Raw genomic sequence first — 20,687 nt, 5'->3', positions numbered from 1 at the left:
GGCGTCACCTGCATTTAGTGCAGCTTGACTCAAGCACAGCACCTCTGCTCCTGCTTCTTTTGGAAACAGTTGCCCAGCACTGCTCAGCAATGTTGGACCCCCTCACTTGATGGACCTTGTTGAAATTTAATTAGCAAAAACCATGAATAGTGATATAAAAGATAAGAGTACATGAACACCCGCTACATAGAAGGGTGATTGGTGTAGAGGTTGGAGAATAAATTGTGGAGTTAAATGGTACTGTACATCCGTCCTGTTGGCCTGGTACACTTGGGCAAAGCAGTTTTCATGAAATTGTGCACTGACGTTCTTGGAAACAAAACAGGTGATGGACCGAATGTGGATCAATGTCACACATTCACCCCAGTCCTGGTTCTTGGGGCGCATAAAATTAGCTCAACTTTTACCTCTACTTAATGTTAGCATGAAAATATTTTCGGGAACGTGGAAGAAGGTAGGCACAATAGCCTGGACTCTCCCACAGGGAAATAACCTGGGAATGGTCCGAACTCCGCGTGCTTCAGGGGGCTCCTTTCTCCAGAAAATAGGGTCAGTGGTGATTCGACTGCAATCCTAATCAAAGGGCTGTAAGTCTTGGGGTCAACTATTACTGTTTTTCCCAGAGGTTAGGGTTCACTTGTCTTGTGATCAGTTTAGGAACTCTACCAGAAGATTATGTAGCTGTTGTTGGGTCCTAATGAATTGCCATAGATCCTGACCGACATAAAAGGCATGGGACATGTTGACAAATTCCTTGACAAAAATTCTTTAGACTAACTACCAACTAATAATCATCTATGGAGAATACAAGGAGCATTAGTTTCCCTTTCATTCTTTGATTTGTTTTTAACCTTAACATAGACTCTGGAAATTAATACATGGTAATATTAGGAGTCTATAGTTTAATTCACTTTACGCCAGTCTTCCTAGGTAGACTAGTTTCTTTCAGCACTGGAGACACTCGAGTTGCATGCTTGCAGACCGGTTAGCGATAAAAAGATCTTCAGCAAAGAGCCCCCTAGAGGTGTGTGTTGGGTATTGAAGAGGGGGTCCAACCAGGAACGCGGCCAGAGGATGAAGCATGCCACCTTTGGGTCGGTGAGGGCTTGTGCTCTAGTTAGCTAATTCTTCCATCGACCCAGTTGGCTTTGGCTATTTAATACACTATCCAGGACCCTTAGCGAGAACGGTGTATTTTACTAATATTGTTACATTTTGAGAGAGTGTATACTGGATTGAAGTTTCTCTCAGTCCACTTTCAAAGAAGTTTAATTATTGCAACATTTGTTTCCTTTTTAGATGGAAGACAAATCTATTTTTCATGAAGAATTTGTGCATTTACTTAAATATCCTATGGTTATCTACAAGCGTGAGCCTGCCGTGGAGAGAGTAATTGACTTTGTAGCACGGTTTGTCACATCATTTCATCAGCCAGAGAATGAAGATGTTAATGCAGAAGAGGAGGAGGAGGAGGAAGACGATGAAAACTCTCCTGTGAATTATTTGTTTAATTTTCTGCTTAAGGTATAACCTATTTACTTATGTAGGGCTATGTGTGTATTTGTTAGCTGACCCGTGACTTAATGTGAATTGCTAGGAATGGCTTGTGTGTGAAACAGATGACGTATTTAGAAGATGCATCGTCTTCACTTGTGCACAGACTGTTTGGGCTTTCTTATCTTTATACATGCATAACTTGCACAAGACAAAGTTACTCCTTCTCTGCACTGGGCCTGCAGACCAGCTTCATTTATGGTTGCCTGTCATATCGCAGACCCTTACACCCATATAATCATTAGACAGATTTTTGTTTTGAACGGCAATCTCACTTGTGTTGCAATGACTTTCGAGGGCAAGTGAGCGGTCTTTGATTTTTCCCTCTTGCTAACAACCATTTTCAGATCTTTTCTTGTTATTTGTACCAGTATCTCTTTTGAGTAAGCCTCCAACTAAGCAGCAGAAATCTTATGTTTCGGAGACCAATACGGAACAAAATAGTGTATCCTTCCCGGAAGGTATGTCCTCAAGTAAAAAAAGAGTAGGTCAATTTTAATGACGACAAGGTCCAGAAAATATAATGTGCCACTATTGAAGGATTCTCGACTGGCAGTCAGGCCTCTGTAGCATTTGAGTATAGTTTTTCTTAGACCAGAGTGTCTTAGTTGATGTTACATGCATACCATGGACTAATCTGAAGCTCTCGTTGTTTTAGGTTTGGTAGTTACTATAGGATCATACAAAAATATGCTGGCTTTCAAACTTGAAAAGCAGATGAAGTACAGAAAAGATGCCATAATCCGCCTTGTGCTGTCAGTTAGTAGAGAGCTCTCTATTCTGCATCTTACTCCTGGTGTGCCCACTGCCTTTGTCTTACTTCTTCCATGAAGCTCTCTAGTCTGCTTCTTACTTCTGTTCCCTGCTTGTCATCTCGGTTTTTCTCTGCCTCTGTTCCCCCGGTTTTCTGTGCCTCTGTTCCCCCGGTTTTTCTGTGCCTCTGTTCCCTGCTTGTCATCCCGGTTTTTCTGTGCCTGTGTGTGAGTGGCTATGTCTCTGTGTGTGCGTGGCTCTGTCTGTGTGTGTGCGCGTGGCTCTGTCTGTGTGTGCGCGTGGCTCTGTCTGTGTGTGCGCGTGGCTCTGTCTGTGTGTGTGCGTGGCTCTGTCTGTATGTGTGTGTGGCTCTCTGTATGTGTGTGTGGCTCTGTCTATGTGTATGTGTGCGTGGCTCTGTCTGTGTGTGTGTGCGTGGCTCTGTGTGTGGCGTGTGTGTGCGCAGCTTTGTCTGTGTGTGTGCGCAGCTCTGTCTGTGTGTGTGTGCGCGGCTCTGTCTGTGTGTGTGGCTCTGTGTCCGCAAATACTCTCTACTACTCTCTAATGCTCACCTATTGCCATTGTAAATGACAATACCATTTATTTATGTTTTAAAAAAAAAAATAAAAAATCATGAGCAATGCCAATAGCTCTACCTTTAATAATGCCGAGACCATTGCATTGTAAATGCTTGTTACTTTCTGTATCCCTTCTGGAATGTCAACAGCTTTCTAGATAAAATTAGAAAAGGTGGAGTGATGAAATCGGCCAAACTGAATGTGTCAGAAGTGCTGCTCCTCCATGGTACACAACTATTAAAGAACTGTTATACATTCATATGTTAATATGGCTTTGGCATAAACTGCAGTGCAGGTTTTGCCCACTCTGGACTAAAATTATCAACAGCTCACTTCAACAAGGAACCATACCAGACTCCCTCAAAGTTGGACAAGTCACACCTTTACTAAAGAAACCTAAAGCCGACCCCTCTGATCTGAACAACTACCGTCCCATCACTAATATCCCCACTCTCGCCAAACTGCTGGAAAAATGCGCACAACTACAATTGACTAAACACATTGAACAGTTTGATCTCCTCAACCCTCATCAATCAGGCTTCCGAGCAGGACACAGTACAGAAACTGCTATGACTCACATAATTGACGACACACTTCAAATGCTAGACCAAAACGACACCTGCCTCCTCATCCTGCTTGATCTCTCTTCAGCATTCGACACCGTTAAACATGAGAATTTACTTGAACTACTAAACACAAGAATGGGTTTATCTGGAACTGTTCTCAAGTGGTTCACTTCCTTTCTACACAACAGGTCGCAGAAATTCAAGATCAACAACCTGATGTCCTCACCAATACCTGTAACGCTGGGCGTCCCCCAAGGATCCTCCCTATCCCCAACTCTGTTCAACCTAGTTATGGAACCTCTCACCACCTTGCTACAGGCATCCAATTTACACTTTCACATGTACGCCGATGACACCCAACTTTATCTCAAATTACAATCCCCCAAAGACATTTTGCTCCTGAACTCAACGATCAGAAGCACCCAATCCTGGCTGGCCGATAATCATCTCAAACTCAATGCTCTGAAAACAGAGTTCCTTCTGATCTCACCTCCAGCGAAGATCTTCACCACTCAAATTTGGCTTAAACACCTAACCGCACTCAATGTCCAGCCCACCATCGTGGACTCAGCAAAATCTTTAGGCATAACCCTCGACACAAATCTCAACATGCAGCAACATATCAGCAAGGCAACTAAGGGAGCGAACTTCCAAATCAATACCCTGAGGAAACTTAAACCTTTCCTCCCAGCCAAAGACTTCCAAACCGCAGTACAAGCACTAGTCATCCCTCGAATAGAATATGGCAGCGTCGCCCTCTGCGGACTCCCCCTAACTACTACCGCACCCCTAAGAGCTTCTCTAAACGCTGCAGCGAGACTCATCACTGGGTCAAAAAAGTACTCACATATTTTCCCTGACTTGAAATCCCTGAACTGGCTGCCTTTTGAAGGCAGAATACATCTGAAAATCGCCTGCATGACTCACAAAGCGGTACACCTGAACTCTCCCGGCTACCTCACTCAGAAGCTGACAATCTCTGGCGGCGCTAGAAACACTAGAGGCACAAACAATCTTCTGCTGAATCCTCGTAGATTCCGGAAGGAAAAAACCTATAAACGCTCCTTCTCAGGAATGGCACCCAGGATCTGGAACTCACTCCCTCCCGAAACCAGGCTCATCTCCTCCACTACACTCTTTAAGAAAGAAGTAAAAGCTATCCTCATGGCAAAATACACCTGAACTATTATTTCGGACTCTTTAAAGAATTTGCACCGATCTGTACTACTTATTTGACCCCGTTGCTTATTTGTATTACTTGTATTATTGATTTACATGATTGTACTGTTTGCTCTTCTGACTTACCTGTTTGACTATGCTCCCTCATGTACCCCTTCTGTGTAAAGCGCTCTGATATCTGCAAAGATCTTGTCCGCGCTATATAAAACTTTCAAAATAAAATAAAATAAATAAATTCTCAGTTGCTCTCAACAGTCTCCCACTGGTGAAGCATTATTCGTCTTCAGTGGGAAGACCATTTCCTTGCATCCCACACTTCGTGCTGATTACTTCCATCTGTGCCAACAGTGGTTTAAGCTCCTCTTTTTCTCCCATGTTACTCTTTTGGGCGATCAATGGAGATCTTGATGCTTGATTAACTAACAGTAATGGGCCTTAGCTCTTGTTTCATAGTTAAAAACAAACCAAAACACTCCTTTAACTTCATGATGGCAAAGAACACTGGCATGAGGATCGTCATTCTGTTGTGGTCCTCCTCAAGGAAATCTCTAAGATGTAGCCCTTGTACAGTACTTCATCTGGGGAACTTTACCAGCTGAAACACGCAGACCCGTTAAATGCAAAGGCCCAATTTATGCTCTAATTGCATCGCCTCTATTTTTTAACCTGCCATGGGTACCCCAGAATGAAGAAAAGTTTGTGTAACATCATAGGCATTTTTAGCTCTTCTCTTAGAATCCCTACTGCAATAATAATTGATTCCTCGTAGCTACCAAAATGCTCCCTCAAAAGTGGGGTTGAGCCCATTCCGGTGGTTGTGATTACACTGGGTGAGGGCCCGATGATGAAGCATGCCACAAACAGGATTGTGTTGGTGATGGCCCTTTTAAAACACTCTTAAGTTGGAAATTAGAATATATGTAAACTGATTGATCTTGGTATGCAGTCTCTCTAGTTTAGGCTACTAAAGGAGTATGCCTGGGTACCAAACAGGCATGTTTGAGCCGTCTGTCACCGCAACTCGCCATCTTCAGTGTTCTTCTCACTCAAGGCATCATCCCTGAAGCTCTCCATACAGACCAGATCATCCACTCTTCCAGAAATCCACAGTAGTCAATGATGACATTGACAGCTACTAGTAAGATCACTAAAAATGTAGTCTATGCACACTTCCAGCTCACTTCAACATGAACCATCTTCTGCATGACTACCAGTCCAGCATCAGATCGCTGCAGCAAAAAGACAGCTCGCTCAACAACATGAGCCTGGAAGGATTCAAATCCCAACTTTCACCCATTGGCAGGTTTCTCTGATTCACCCTGCTAACTTACCTTATCCTTAACTAAACCCTAACCAAGAAAACAAAGATGGCCTAACTCTTACTCTCTCTACTGAAGAAAGTGGAACCATTCCGCTCAGAAAGCAACTTCAGAACTACATTCATGTCCTTGTATGCTTGCATCTTGATGGTGGATATGCATGTGCACGTCCTCCAAGATTCCAACCTGGCCCACACCTTCGGGCATTCTACGATCCACAGCATGCCTCTTCAAGGACCAGAAGAAATATGGCCAAACCATGATGGGTGTCCACTACCTCCCCACGCCATCCTGCACACATTCAAAACCCGCTGCATTATCTACAAAACATCATGATGGAAACCCTGACTAGCTGGCTGACAAACTTGCCACCTCTGGGGACTCTTGGAACACCCACAGCCAGGACACTGTCAGACTAGGTGAAGAGTAAAAAAGAACAAACAAAACTGGCATTGTCCATTAAAGCGCTACAGGCATGTTATTCCGGATCATGTGTGCTTAAAGTGTTCCTATCACTCAAATGTGCTGAAACAGACAAGAGGAAAGAACAAGAGCTCAAAGGAAGAGAATAGAGCTACAAGAACAACAGATTGACAGACCATGGTGACTGCATCAGACTAGTCTGAACAATAAGTAAAGACCATCTAGAAAGGCCAGCACCAGACAAGGTTTACCTTAAAAAAACGAATTGAGGAGCAGACTGGAGTAACCAAATAGTAAGCTAGGCAGGTAAAATAGAATGCTGGAGCAAGTATGGTTTAAGTCGAGGTTTATCAATTTTTGAAAGATGAATATCTTGCTTAAATGACAATGATGGGTAAACCATATGTAAGATTTGAACATCCATAAGAAGTCTGAGATGCACTGTAGGATTTGCACAGCAAGGAAAGATAAAGTCCTGGGATGTAATCTTGACTGACTGAGTTGAGTTCTGCAGTACTATTGAATAGTTATACAAGCAGCAGACTTTTAGCAGATTATATGGTGATGACTTTAGTTTGTAAAAGACTTGGCTCAACTGCGAATAATGGTTTTTAGACACTTGAAACTGTTTAAGAACTCAAACACATGCATTTATTTGGAATGAATGCTCCAGTATCAACTGAGCCTGTAGGATAGCGATCATTGTATAGCTATGATGACCCTAATTGCTAGGTATTAATATATTGACACTGTTAACACATGTAGGATGCATCTCTGATTCAACTTTTTTTGTGGCTATCTTATGTTTTTTCTAGTCACACAATGCAAACAGCCAGCCTGTGCGCTTCCGAGTGTGCCAGCTTATTAACAAGGTCCTGGGAAGTTTGCCAGAAAATGCCCAAATAGATGATGATTTGTTTGATCGAATTCATGAAGCCATGCTGATAAGAATAAAAGACAAGGTCCCAAACGTGCGAATCCATGCAGTTCTAGCTTTGGCTAGACTTCAGGATCCACAGAATGAGAACTGTCCAGTGATTAACGGTGAGTTCTTTGTTTAATACAGTTTCCATTCTATTTGTAAAATTCTTATTAGTGCTCTAGAAAAAATCTGGAAATGTAGTGTTCACGTTTGTCTAATACTGGCGTCTTGGGTTTTTAATTATGTGCATTTTATCACACTACACTTATTTTCCTGAAAATCATTTTTATCCCCCTTTTTTATTTATTATTTTTCAAAATATGTTCATAGCTACATATGCAAATAATACCCTATTTCTGGCGAAAAGTTTTGACCTCCTTTTCCACTTTCGAAAAGGAGTTAAGAAATAAAAACAGCTACATTGGCCATTAATTTGTATATGCTGCCTCCCTGGCAATATTAAGTTGTTTAGGCACTTGTGAGAATATATCCCGAACAAGGTTATCTCTCTCTAGGATCGGTTTCCACCATAATTACATTTCCTGGTAATAAGTCTGTACTCCAGATTCCCGTTTTTCAATGTCGATGGGTAGTGGAGACCCTTTCACATAAATACAAATGTAATTGCCGAATGCAGGGAGATCTATTGCATTGCAAATGCTTGTTTTTAAACTGCACAGAGCTCCCGCCTCATACTTGAAAATCTATTTGAGCAGACAAATGAAAACAACATCCGCAAATACGAATGTTTGTTTCACCGAACCTGAAATTGCTGCGTTAAACTCAAACTTTAGTCTTTCTCGAAGTTTATTTTATGATTATACGACTTGATGGAACCAATGGGTGCTAGACATTAACCTTTCCTTCAATGTATTTTAAAAGATTTGTTTTAGGTTCAAACCCACTAAGATGAACAGACTTCAAAAATCGGCAATAACAAGCTATCCCTATCATTCTGAATCTGCCAAAAACAACATGATCAGATAAGGAAGTCTGGTTTAATGGGGGAAATGTTAGTGAGAGCTGATAGGATAGACTTGGTTAAAATGCCGTCTGGCTATGTTAAGCATTCAATACTTGGATAATCACGCATGTGTTGCAACAATTATATTGTTCTTGAAAAAAGTGATGCGTAGTAGAAAAAGTATGATTATATAATGCACTTTAATAAGATTAATGATATTATGAATTAGAAACTCTGTTATTACTGAACTTTTCTTTGCGTGCCACTGAGAGATTGTAAAATGATCGAATAAATGTCTTATGTACACTTTTATGATTGCTTTTTAACAATCGAATAAAGTTATATTTGATTTGAAATCCCATATCTGATGTCTTTGTGAGATGTTAACAAGCAGCCGTAGTTTGTTGCTTATTGGGACCTGCAGTGGAAAACTAAAGTCATTGGCAAGTGGCAGATCACTTTACTTGATGATTGGTGGTTTAATTGCTATGAACTGGTACAGTACTGGCGGATGGACATGACCCTCTAGCAGTTTCCATGTGCGAGTGTAAGACTGTCAAGCAGTATAATAGGGTTATTTTGCATCCTGCATGGACTACAACGGAGTGTTCGTGTGGGCTGGGAGGGTTTCATATTGTATTGTACTATCCTTTGCTTTGTATCATTTTCCTCTGGGCAGTTAATACACTGTTCTAGAACCCAGGATTCGTGTTTTTTCAGTGGGTATTGTTATTCGTCTTGTGCTTGTAAGGAAACTATTCCATACATTTACTCCAGTTTCTATGTATTGGATTAAAAAATTAAGCAAACACAAGGAAGGTGATGGACTGAGTGCTGAAACTTTTTAGACACTCACCCCCAGTCACAGATCTGGGTTGAATCCATCATCAATCTTTGGCTCACTTCGCCACCCCAGTTCAGACCCAGCCATATGCAAATCAGTCTTGACACTGTTCCTCATGGGAACAGTGTAGCCCAAACTGCCAAGCCAGGTCGTCCCTGGACTGCAAACAAGCATCCTGGGACCACTTTTGGGGTAACTTCCCTCATCAGCCAGGCTAACTTGAATCCAGTGGCTAAATTAAATTATTAACAGTTAGATGTAAAGCATAGGTCCTTATCCAAGTCAAGGGCTTGGACTCCGACCCGATCTCTCACCCAGTCTTCTGGTAAGTCCAAGCCCAAATATGAGCATAACAAAGCAGTGGGATTCAACCGTGATCCTTCAACTGATCCAAACAAGCACCAGATTTCCAGACAGTCGACATCACAGCAGGTGAATGCCTTGCAAGAGGCAATGCAGCAGATATTCTGATCGCTTCTGGCTCCCTCTGGCGCTCCTTCCAAGGAACTGCAGGGGCCTCCTGTCAAGTTATGGTAGAGTGGGCATGTGAGCCTTTGCTGGGCCCACAAGCGGTTCCATATAGACTTCTACACTGGCCCTACAAACCAAGCTGGTTCACAATCCTAGGATAGCCAAGCCACCTCTGTATTCCATTGAAAACGAACCTGGACTTAAAATCTCTAATGGTTACCTCCCCCTTTCTTCCAAATAAACTACTCCTTACTTTCCATCCTCTGCATTCCTCCTCTCTGAGCAGAGCCTACTCCAAGTCAAATGCATATTTGCCATAATCCCTATTGTATTTCTACAAATTGCACTCTCAGCATTTCACAGATCACAGCCCTTGACCCTGTCACCAGGCAGGTCACTCCACTCTCTGCCACACAGTTCCACCTGTGTTTTCCCCGAGCCCGCCGCTGCCATTTCATACTGTTTCGTGCCTGCTCATTGCTGCTGTGTTATTGTGATTGTTATTGCAATTTATATTGTTTGTATCGCCGTATCCTGCACTGTTGTCTTGCCCTTTTCCTCATTCCACAGTTTGCACTGTTATCTCATCTTATTCTTCCCGGTGCCCGCTTTTGCCTTCTGTAAACCCTGCCCGCCCCCCCCCCCCCTCACGCTTCCCGCTGCTGCGTACCCTGCGGCCCAGCCCCTCCTCAATCCCATTCGCTGCCCCGCTCCCAGCTGCTCCTCCCTCCCACATCCCACATATGGAGGCCGTGCAGCGGATGTGCGCCTAAGGCAAGCCCATCCGTGCCTGGACTGCGCCCAGCGACAGGACCCTTCTCCTGCCAGAACTGCCGTTTCACCAACATCCGGCCCGCCAACCCCACCTACCAAAGAACCCAACTACCTCGGATGCATCCACCTAAACACCCGCTCTGGAAGCAAACACGCCGTGGAACTCTGGGACCTACTGGACTCCAACACGCCAGACGTCGCCTTCCTGACACAGACCTGGCTGAACCACTCCTCGGCACCAGACATCGCCATAGCCATCCCGGAAGGCTACAAGATCACCCACAAGGACCACACCAATGGAGTAGGAGGGATAGTCACCATAATCCACAGGAACACTCTCAAAGTCTTAGCTAACACTGACAACACCCTCAGCACCGCCGAACACCTACACTTCCAGATTCACACCGATCCCAAACCAACCCTCGGAGGTACCCTCGTCTACAGTCTCCCCAGACACCGAGCACAGTTCAGCGACTGCATCACCGACCTTGTCAGCACACACGCCCTCGCCTCCATGGACTACATCCTCTTTGGGGACCTGAACTTCCACCTCGACAACAACAACTCCGACTCCACCACCCTGATCGACAACCTGACCATTCTCGGACTCAGACAACTCTTCACTACACCCACTCACTCCGCCGGCCACAAGCTTGACCCCATCTTCTCCACAAGCTTCCACGTTGTGAGAAGGTGGCCTGATATGCAGTGCTCACTATTCTAGTGAACACTATGTATCAGTCCAGCAACCCTTATTGATGATTGGTTGTAAGTCAACCTTATAGACCAGCTATCCTAGTAGCGTGGATACGAGCAGTCTAAGGCTAAAGACTCGAGAGGGCGTGTTAAGCCAGCTGTTTACCACACATATACCCCTTGAACACCAAGTGAAAGGACACCACACAAGTGTTATGAAAATAAACAAGTTATTTATTAAGAATCACAACAGCCCTGTACTCTTTATGAGGACAGGGTACTAAGCACAAAACAAAACTCTTACGAAAATACTTAAGTTAGCACAGTATATACAAATGCCCGAGGGGCACGGAAAACCATATACTCTGAAAGTGGAATGCGAAATTACTAGCAGGTAAGTACAGTACTAATAGGCTTTGGAATCGCTAGATCTTGACTATAGAATCTTCAGATTACTTCTAGGAGACCCAGGGGACTCTGGTGCAGAGTGTGCACTCTCACGCGTGATGCGGGACAAAGTCTATGGTAGCTAGTAAAGACAAAGTTAGTGTTCTCGGGCGAACCCGACCTGGTGGGAGGAAAACGAAAGTGGATTCTGACCCTTGGATAGTGAGGCTATGCTGGGGCACCGAAATGCCGAAGTTACCTAGCCCAGGGGCTGCAGCTGCATAGGTCTCAAAAGACGTCGGGAATCCTCGTAGACGGACCAGGAGCCTGGAAGAAAGAAGTTGCTGGCAGGCGACCAGTGAAGAAAGTTCGATGGATCCAAGCCTGGATCGAAGGAAGATGACACCTGAAAGCAGAGGGGACCAAGTTCGTGACTACTAGCCAGTAGTCAGGTGGCACCAAGAGGGCACCGGGTGGTAGTCACCTCGACTAGGTGAGTGGGTGACGCTGTGCTCGCAGATCTCACGGACCAGGAGGCGTTGTCGGCGACCAGGATGGAGGAGCGAGCTGTCCCACGAAGATTGAAGCTGTCGGCGTCGCTGGACCCAGGATTGGGCAACAAAGCCTTGGCAAATTCAAGCCCACGCGGTGGACTCAAAATGGCGTCTGGAGTGGACCAGGAGGGTCCGGGGTGCTTCTCTGTTGCAAGGAAGCAAGGGCCAGTCTGGAGCAACCAGACCAGCAGCAGTGGTGTCGTCGGGCGTCGTGAAGAAGGCCACAAGCCAGCCGGCTAGTAGCCACACAGCCCGGTGAGCACGCAAAAGCAGAAGGGCCCCACGCAGATCGTGGAGATGCTGGAGGGCTGATCTTCGGTGCTGGAGCTGCTCAGGGTTGGGGCTTCTCGGACCCCAAAGCACTCACCAGTGGAGCACACGGTGGGCTTGTTACAAAGAAGTCGTGCAGTCTTGGCGATCGTCGGTCCCTCAAGGTCTCGTCGCACTCACAGGTCTCAGCTTTGCTGTAGAGGTGAGTAGAGGTCAGAGGTGCCAGGGAAGCCGGGTCTCGTCGAGCTGGGTTGTCGGATTCGGGAAGAAGGACTTGCAGCAGACCGCAGTGTTCTTAGGATGGTGCCTGCGGATGCAGGGTGACTACTCCTTAGCCACAAGGGAGAATCTTGAAGAAGGAAATCTTGATGCCTTTCGCAGAAAGTCGGGCATTGATTCCAAAGATGATCTAATTTGAACAGGGGGCCCGCTCCCATCTTTATACTAAAAAAGGGGGCTGACCCGGTGACTAGGTCCTGCCTATGGGTGGGACTAGGAGGGGGGTGGTTACACCCCTCTCCCATGCCAGACTTTCCCCAGGCCAGGGGCTGGTGTGCCCCTGGAACTGGTTCAGACTGGCCTATGCGTAGTGAGCACCGGGGTGCCACTCAGCAGTCACCTTCCTGAAAAGCCCTGCCTACCCAGGATACACAAAACCATGTCTGGGACGGTGCTAGCACCGCCCCTGACAGGAAACCCTTTGTCCAGGCTCCCCTCGCTGGAAGGACTCCCAGCTGCAGGGGGTCAGACTCGTGTCTGTGGTGGCAGCATCCATTTTGTGGAGCTGAGGCTTCAGTTAACTTTAACCGGGGTTCACAGTTACATACATGTCGTGTCCCTCTAGAAGGGTGGAATGCTAACCCCGTCGCCAGAATTGGCGAGGGGTTAGTATTCCAATTCGTATGACACCTTACTCGACATGTTTTGATAAAGCAATACCAAAGATGGCATTTAACCGCGAGGATTATAATGCACTTAAGAGTATATGGTATGCAATATCATGGAACAGCTATTAGGACTTGGTTCCGCAAGCTGCAGACAGGCTCAGCTCATGCCAGAGCATCATCTCACACGATTCCAAGCACTCTGCCTTCAGGATTGTCAAGGCCTGCCATAGGAGTGACTGATAGGAATCTGTGTGTCCATTTTAGGGTTAGGTATAGGTATACTACACCTACAGCAAAGGGTGATTACACGACTTTGCCCCAGCTGTCATGCAGCCAGTTGTGTCAAATTTAGGAGGCCAGCCAGGGGTGGCATAATACATGCTGCAGCCCCTGGCAGCCCTGGGTACACCCATGCCCTGAGTTACAGGGTCTGATAGGGTGGCTGTTGGAATTAGGTAGCCTGGCCTAGGGCAAGACTAACATTTAGAGGCACAGTGTAAAGGTTGCAGACCACCCAAAAGTAACTTCACGCAATAGCACTCAAAAAGAAAAACACTACACCAAAATTATATGAAAATACGTGCTGCTTTATATAAAAATAATGTGCTCTGTGTTGTCAAGTCAGTAACTCACATATAAATAGTTCAAATCAGTTTAGATCACTTTCAGGGTTAGCAATTACACGTTTTAAATCATTAGCAGATAATCACTTTTTCAACATTACTAGCTGTCACTGTACTTCCGGATTCTGATCACGCTTTTTCCTTGGAATAACTGTACCTTAGAACTAATTAGGCTAGATACACTCCGCTAGAATCTTGGGAGAAAACTACACCTCCCTATAAGCAAGAGCAAATATCATTACAGTAATAACATTTAATCTGCTAAGCAATCTAGGCATTCAGGTTCAACAGTTCAGTTCATTTGTCATTAAACCAGGTTAAAAGAAAATCACAAGGCAGTTTCTCACAGTTGAACTAAGAAGGTTCAATTAGGTAATTACTGTGCTCAGCCTACTTTGTATAATTCTTCGGATCAGTATTACTCTCCAGTTTGGCAAGAATAACCCCTTTTATTAGGTCAGGGTAACTTTTCCCTTTGAATAAATAGTATTTCAGTGCACTTTCTTATCTGGTAAAAGGAAGGAGTGAAGACCTATGGATGCCAGCTTACAACAGTACCCGGTCAGTGATCCCCCATAGACGCTGTACTCTCAGAGTCAGAGTTTCAATTCACCCAGTTGCTCCCAGGTAACCACCTCCTTACTTGTCTCTGTCGATGTGTCTCAAGGGTAAGGCTGATCAAGCGCAAGGGCTGGGGGAAGGAAGGCTGACGAGGCTCTCACGCCCCACAAGACTTCCCAGCACAAGCCTGCTCCTCCGCGCTGCTCCCGCTCAGGAAAACCACGAAGGCAGAAGCCTCCAAGCCCCCAGACCTCTTCCGGCCTTGCAACTCTCCCTCCCTGCCCGAGCCGGCTCCTCAGCGCGGCGCTCGAACAGGAGGGACCAGGCCGATCACTCGGCCAGCTGAAAACCCCTCCGGCGCTTCTCCTCAGCGCCGATCTCCCCAGCGCCGATCTCCTCAGACGCTGCTCTAGCGGTCATGCGCGGAAGCGCTCTTGTTGAAGGCGCGTCTCGCCGGTCCCGCTCCAGGGAGAGACGCTACACGCCTGGGCCTGCTCACTTCCTTGCCCCTCCTTCCGGGGATAGCTATCGCCGAGGGGGCATGCGCGATGGCGCTCTCACTTCCCTCAGCTTGGTCGCTACCGGCAACGCATCCACAGCGCGGTAGGTGCCCCCGGGGTCCCGCTCACGAAGGAAAGCCTCGCAAGGCTTCTAAGGCTCAGAGGGACCTGCGGGGGCGCTGCCACGGAGCGCGAACAGTGCCCCAGGGGTCCTGCTCTCAGATGAAGTCACTGACCCTGTTCCTCAGCTCTCACCTTCTACCAAACGGATGGGGATGCCTGCCACACCTCACAGGACCAGTTTGGGGGTAAGGAAATCTGGTGATTGTCCAATGGAAGTTCTTCCTTTCCACACTAACGTGAGGAGGGGGGTTAAAAACGGGGAGGCTCCTTCAGACTGAATCCACAGAGCTCTTCCTCAGCACTAATCCCCTATCCCTCCTTACTGGGCAGACTAGGGGCACAGGGGAACTCTCAGCTCAGCTCCCAGTACTGTTAAGATTAACCCCTTAATCCACCTGCCCAGGATCAGCAGGATGAGCTAACTTGGCTAGGACAACAGGACCAAGGAGGGGGCGAACCTTGACAGAGGGCTACTCTTGTAGAGGGAACCACCCTTCAGAATCCTACCCCCACTAGACCTCAGCCTTCACTCTAGCTGCTCCTCACTGACAGACAAAATGGCTGTCCAGCATTCCGCCTTATATAGGCTGCCCTTCAGTGGTCCAGAATGGACCAGAAGGTTCTGGAATGCCCTATGTTGGGCTATGGCCAGGTTCTGTTGGTGACAGTTGGGGCAGTTGGTGGCCACCATTTTAGGTGGTGCCAACTTTCCTGTCAGAACAGGCCTCTGGGCCTGAGGTAAAAGATTATGAGGGGGGAAGAAAACACCTATCCCCCTGCCCAACACCTACAAAAAGTCAGTAGACACAAAAATTAACAAGGGTTTGAGGGGCAAAAAGGGGACAAAATAAATAAAAATTAGGAGGGACTTCGCCAAAAAGCCAGACAGGTCTAACACGCGTCCCCCCCAGCTGAAAGTGGGGAGAACTACCCAACCCCTTGGGAGTCCTCATCACTAAGGCGGAAATACCTGGAGAGACCGTCTGCATTGGCGTGGTCCACTCCAGGCCGATGTTCCACCCGGAAGTCCATTCCCTGTAGGGAAATGGACCACCTCAACAACTTGGGATTTTCCCCCTTCATCTGCATTAGCCAACGAAGGGGTCGGTGGTCAGTCTGAACCAGGAAGTGCGAGCCAAAGAGGTATGGCCGCAGCTTCTTCAGAGCCCACACCACCGCAAAAGCTTCCCTCTCAATGGCACTCCACTTCTGTTCCCGGGGAAGCAGCCTCCTGGATAAGAAGACTACAGGTTGATCCAGGCCCTCTTCATTGAGTTGCGATAGCACTGCCCCAATGCCATGCTCTGATGCATCCGTTTGGACAATGAACTCCTTGGAGAAGTCTGGGGCCCTCAGGACCGGTGCCGCACACATTGCCTGTTTCAACTTTTCAAAGGCTTGCTGACAAGCCTTTGTCCAAACTACCCGTCGAGGTTGTTTCTTGGAGGTGAGCTCTGTGAGGGGCGCAACAATAGTGCCATACCCCTTCACAAAGCGACGGTAGTAACCTGTGAGGCCCAGGAAAGCTCGGACCTCAGTCTGTGTCTTGGGGGGTTCCCAGGCCATGATTGCCTCAATTTTCGCCTGCAGGGGCTGCACAGTCCCCCTACCCACCAAGTGTCCAAGGTACACAACCGACCCCTGCCCAATCTGGCATTTGCTGGCTTTGATGGTCAATCCAGCTTGTCTCAGGGCCTGGAGAACGGCCTGCAAATGCTGCAGATGGTCCTCCCAGCTGCTACTGAAGACAGCAATGTCATCCAAGTAGGCAGCAGAGAAACTCTCCAATCCAGAGAGGACCTGGTTCACCAGCCGCTGAAATGTGGCAGGGGCGTTCTTGAGCCCAAAGGGCATCACACAGAACTGGTAGTGTCCCTCAGGCGTGGAGAAGGCTGACCTTTCCCTTGCTCCATCTGTCAAGGAGATCTGCCAGTACCCTGAAGTGAGGTCAAAGGTACTCAGATATTGGGCAGCTCCTAGCCGGTCAATCAATTCATCCGCCCTAGGGATCGGATGAGCATCAGTCCTTGTCACTGAATTCAGTCCCCGGTAATCCACACAGAACCTCAGTTCAGGTGTGGTGCCTGGTGGTGCGGCTTTTGGCACTAGCACCACCGGACTGGACCAAGGGCTGTTGGAAGGTTCAATTACTCCCAGCTCTAGCATCTTGGCAACTTCTCCATGTATGCTAGCCTTCACCTTGTCAGACAGCCGGTAGGTCTTGGACTTCACTGGTGGGCTGTCTCCTGTGTCCACATCATGGGTACACAGGTGGGTCCTTCCCGGGACAAGGGAGAACAAAGAAGAGTACTGCTCCAGTATCTGGCGGCAGTCCTCCCGTTGCTCAGGAGTGAGAGTAGGAGAGAGATTCACTCCCTCCACTGACCCATCCTTCTCTTGGGATGAAAAGAGATCTGGGAGAGGTTCACTTTCCGCCTCCTCTCCCCCGTCAGTCACCATCATCAGCATGACTTCGGGCCTCTCATGGTGGGGCTTGAGTCTGTTGGCGTGTAGCACCCGTAGGGGCTGTCGAGGGGTCTTAAGGTCCACCAGGTATGTGGCCTTACCCTTCTTTTCCAACACCTCAAAGGGGCCTGTCCAGCGATCCTGGAGGGCGCTAAGCTCTCCAGGCTCCATCACCCACACTTTCTGTCCAGGCTCCAGTTCCACCGGGTGAGCGTTGTGGTCGTACCACTCCTTCATGACTGCCTGGCTGGCCTCCAAGTTGTCAGAAGCTTGCTTCCACAACTTCGCCATTTGGCTCCTGAAGGCCAGCATGTAGCTCACCACATCCTGGGGGGGTTTCCTGGGAGATTTCTCCCAACCATCCTTCACCAGGCTGAGAGGACCGCGTACAGGGTGCCCATACAGAAGCTCAAAGGGGCTGAAGCCCACTCCCTTCTGGGGCACTTCCCTGTAGGAAAAAAGTAAACAGGGCAGGAGGACATCCCATTTCCTCCGCAGGCTCTCGGGCAGACTTCTGATCATGCCCTTCAAGGTCTTATTGAACCTCTCAACCAGTCCATTTGACTGGGGGTGATAAGGAGTGGTGAACCGGTAGGTCACTCCACACTCCTTCCACATTGCCCGCATGTACGCTGACAGGAAGTTGGTCCCCCTGTCGGACACAACTTCCTTGGGAAATCCCACTCGGGTAAAGATTCCCATTAGGGCTCTTGCCACTACAGGTGCAGTGACTGTCCTCAGAGGTATTGCCTCTGGGTACCTTGTGGCATGATCCACCAGTACCAGGATAAACCTGTGACCAGCTGCTGTCGGTGGATCCAAAGGCCCTACAATGTCGATGCCCACCCTCTCAAAGGGGGTGCTAACGACTGGAAGTGGTTCCAGGGGAGCTTTTAGCTTCACCCCTGTTTTCCCACTGGCCTGGCAGGTTACACAAGTCCTACAGTATGTGTTGGACGCCGCTTTCATCTGAGGCCAGTAAAAGTGGAGAACAAGCCGTGCAAAGGTCTTGTCCTGGCCTAAGTGTCCTGCCAGGGGTATGGCATGAGCCAATTCCAAAAGAAAGGCTCGGTACTGTTGCGGGACTACCAAGGCCCTCGATGAACCAGGCGAGGGTACCTTGGGTTCACTGTAGAGGAGTCCATCCTCCCAGTAAATATGGTAATGTCCCGTAACATCACCTGCTGCTTGGGCTTCAGCCTGTCGCCTCAGTCCCTCAAGGGTGGGGCACTCCCTCTGCCCCTTACAGAATTCCTCTCTAGTAGGACCTCCCTCCACATGCCACTCCGCAGGGATGGGCAAATCCTCCAGAGAGTCTACTTCCCCCTCCACGGACTCCTGGTCCACCACCGCAGGTGGCCGATCTGTCTCATGGGGTGTGGAAGCCGGAGCAGGCTTTCTCTGTCTCCGGGTCTGTCCCTTCTTAGCAGCGGGTTGGGCCATTGTTCCAGGCTCCAACCCAGGCGAACTCCCTCTCCGGGCAGTCGCAGACCGTGTGCTGACACAGGCCCAGTCAGGTGTACCCAGCATCGCAGAATGCGTCCGGTATTCCACCTCTCTCCAAGTATTGTGTTCCATGTCATTCCCCAACAGGCAATCGACTGGCACGGCAGGGCTTACGGCAACTCGAAGTGAACCTGCAACCCCCTCCCACTCAAAGGGAACCTCAGCCACTGGATAGTGGCCCATTCTGCCGTCAGCCATCGCGGCGGGGTGGAGTACATTTGGAACAACCTGCTCTGGGGACACCAGCTGACTTCTCACCATAGTCATGCTGGCTCCTGTATCCCTCAGAGCCTCCCCTCTCTGGCCATTGATGGTAACCCATTGCCCATACTTTGTAGTATTTGGGGGCACCTGGATCTTTGGCACCATCTCCCGTTCTCCCAGGGACACTAAGGTGACACCCGCCCACTCACCCCCCTTATCTAAGGGCAACTCCTCCCCGAGCGCTACACTAGCTACTCCCGGTGACTTTCCTCCGGTGGGAGGGGGTGGTCTCTTTGGGCATCTGACATCTCCCTTATAATGTCCAACGCCACCGCATTCAAAACAGTGGAGAACCCTGGGCTGCTGGCTCTGGCCAGGATGAGGGTTCCGGGGCGGGTTTGCCCTAGGGGTGAAACCTGCTCCCTTCCCTTGGAAGTTATTTTGGGGACCTTTAGAGAACTCTTTCTTTTTCTCCCCCCCCTCCTTCTTCTGGGGGGCGCCCTGTCCGGCTTTTTGAGATTCCCCTCCAGTCCCCTTGGTGGACACCCGGGTACTTGTCCAGATGTCCGCCTCCTCTGCAAGCTTCCGGGGATTGGTCAGCTTGCTGTCTACCAGGTGTTGGCGCAGCTCGGGAAAACATTTCTCGAGGAGGTGTTCTCTCAAAAACAGATCATACAGCCCCTCATAATCTTTTACCTCACTGCCCTTGACCCAACCCTCTAAAGCCTTTCTGGCGTAATCAAGGAAGTCCACCCAGTTCTGAGTTCCCATCTTGTGGCTCCCCCTAAACTTCTGTCGGTACCTTTCTGGAGTGAGCCCGAACTTCCTCAATAACGCCAGCTTCATGGTGGGGTAGTTTGTCTGTTCCTCTGGCTCCAGGGCCAACAAAGTGTCCCGACCAGCAGGAGGCATGTACTTGTACAAACTACCCCCCCAGTGCTTCTCCTGCACTCCATGAACCTTCAAAGAAACCTCATAAGCGGCCAGCCACTTAGCAACATCATCCCCCTGACTGAAGCTCGCTATCAGGTCCTTTGGGATATAGGGTTTGGTCTCCCTGGCTGACTCTTTCAGTTCGCTGCCACCATTCCTAACAGGAGAGGACCCCCGTTGTAGACTTTGGAGCTCCAGTTCCTTCAGCCTAAACTCGTGGACCATCCTCCTCTCCTCTTTCTCCTGTTCCAGCTTAGCCAGCTCCCACTTTAGCTGTCTCTTCTCCCTCCTATCAGTGAGCTCGGCTTCTGTTAGGCTTTTCCCAGAAATGCTACTGCCCTTTCTGGAATAGGACACTGGTCCGGTGAGCAAGTTTTCCCCCTCATGGCGGAATAACTCCTCCACCCCCCCTTCTGTGCCCTGGTCAACCTCTTCATCCTCCTCCTTTGTCTCTTGGTGTGCCTCCACCCAGGCCCTAAGGCTAGTCTGGAGCTCCCCCTTCCTAGCACCATGCTTGAAAAAGACCCCCATCTGCTGGCAGAACATTCTCAATTGGGGCACAGAATAGACTTCCAGGTTTTCCACCGCAAACTCCATGGTGAATCTGGCAAACCTGGATACACACCAGAA

General features: G+C 48.3%; 1 protein-coding gene across 1 annotated transcript in view; it reads left to right on the top strand.

Moving 5' to 3' along the window:
* The window catches only part of NCAPG (non-SMC condensin I complex subunit G), a 344,632-nt gene that overhangs the window by 45,739 nt on the left and 278,206 nt on the right, over positions 1 to 20,687 (top strand). The window contains exons 3-4 of the mRNA XM_086964047.1: positions 1,300 to 1,524; positions 7,188 to 7,416. Coding sequence (XP_086820173.1) covers positions 1,300 to 1,524; positions 7,188 to 7,416 — 454 coding nt within the window. The remainder of the gene's footprint in view (positions 1 to 1,299; positions 1,525 to 7,187; positions 7,417 to 20,687) is intronic.

The sequence above is a fragment of the Lissotriton vulgaris genome, chromosome 3_2 (assembly GCF_964263255.1).
Source record: "Lissotriton vulgaris chromosome 3_2, aLisVul1.2, whole genome shotgun sequence".
In the NCBI taxonomy this organism is placed as follows: Eukaryota; Metazoa; Chordata; class Amphibia; order Caudata; family Salamandridae; genus Lissotriton; species Lissotriton vulgaris.
The sequence above is the reverse complement of the archived record's forward strand: the minus strand, read 5'-3'. Positions and strand labels throughout refer to the sequence as shown.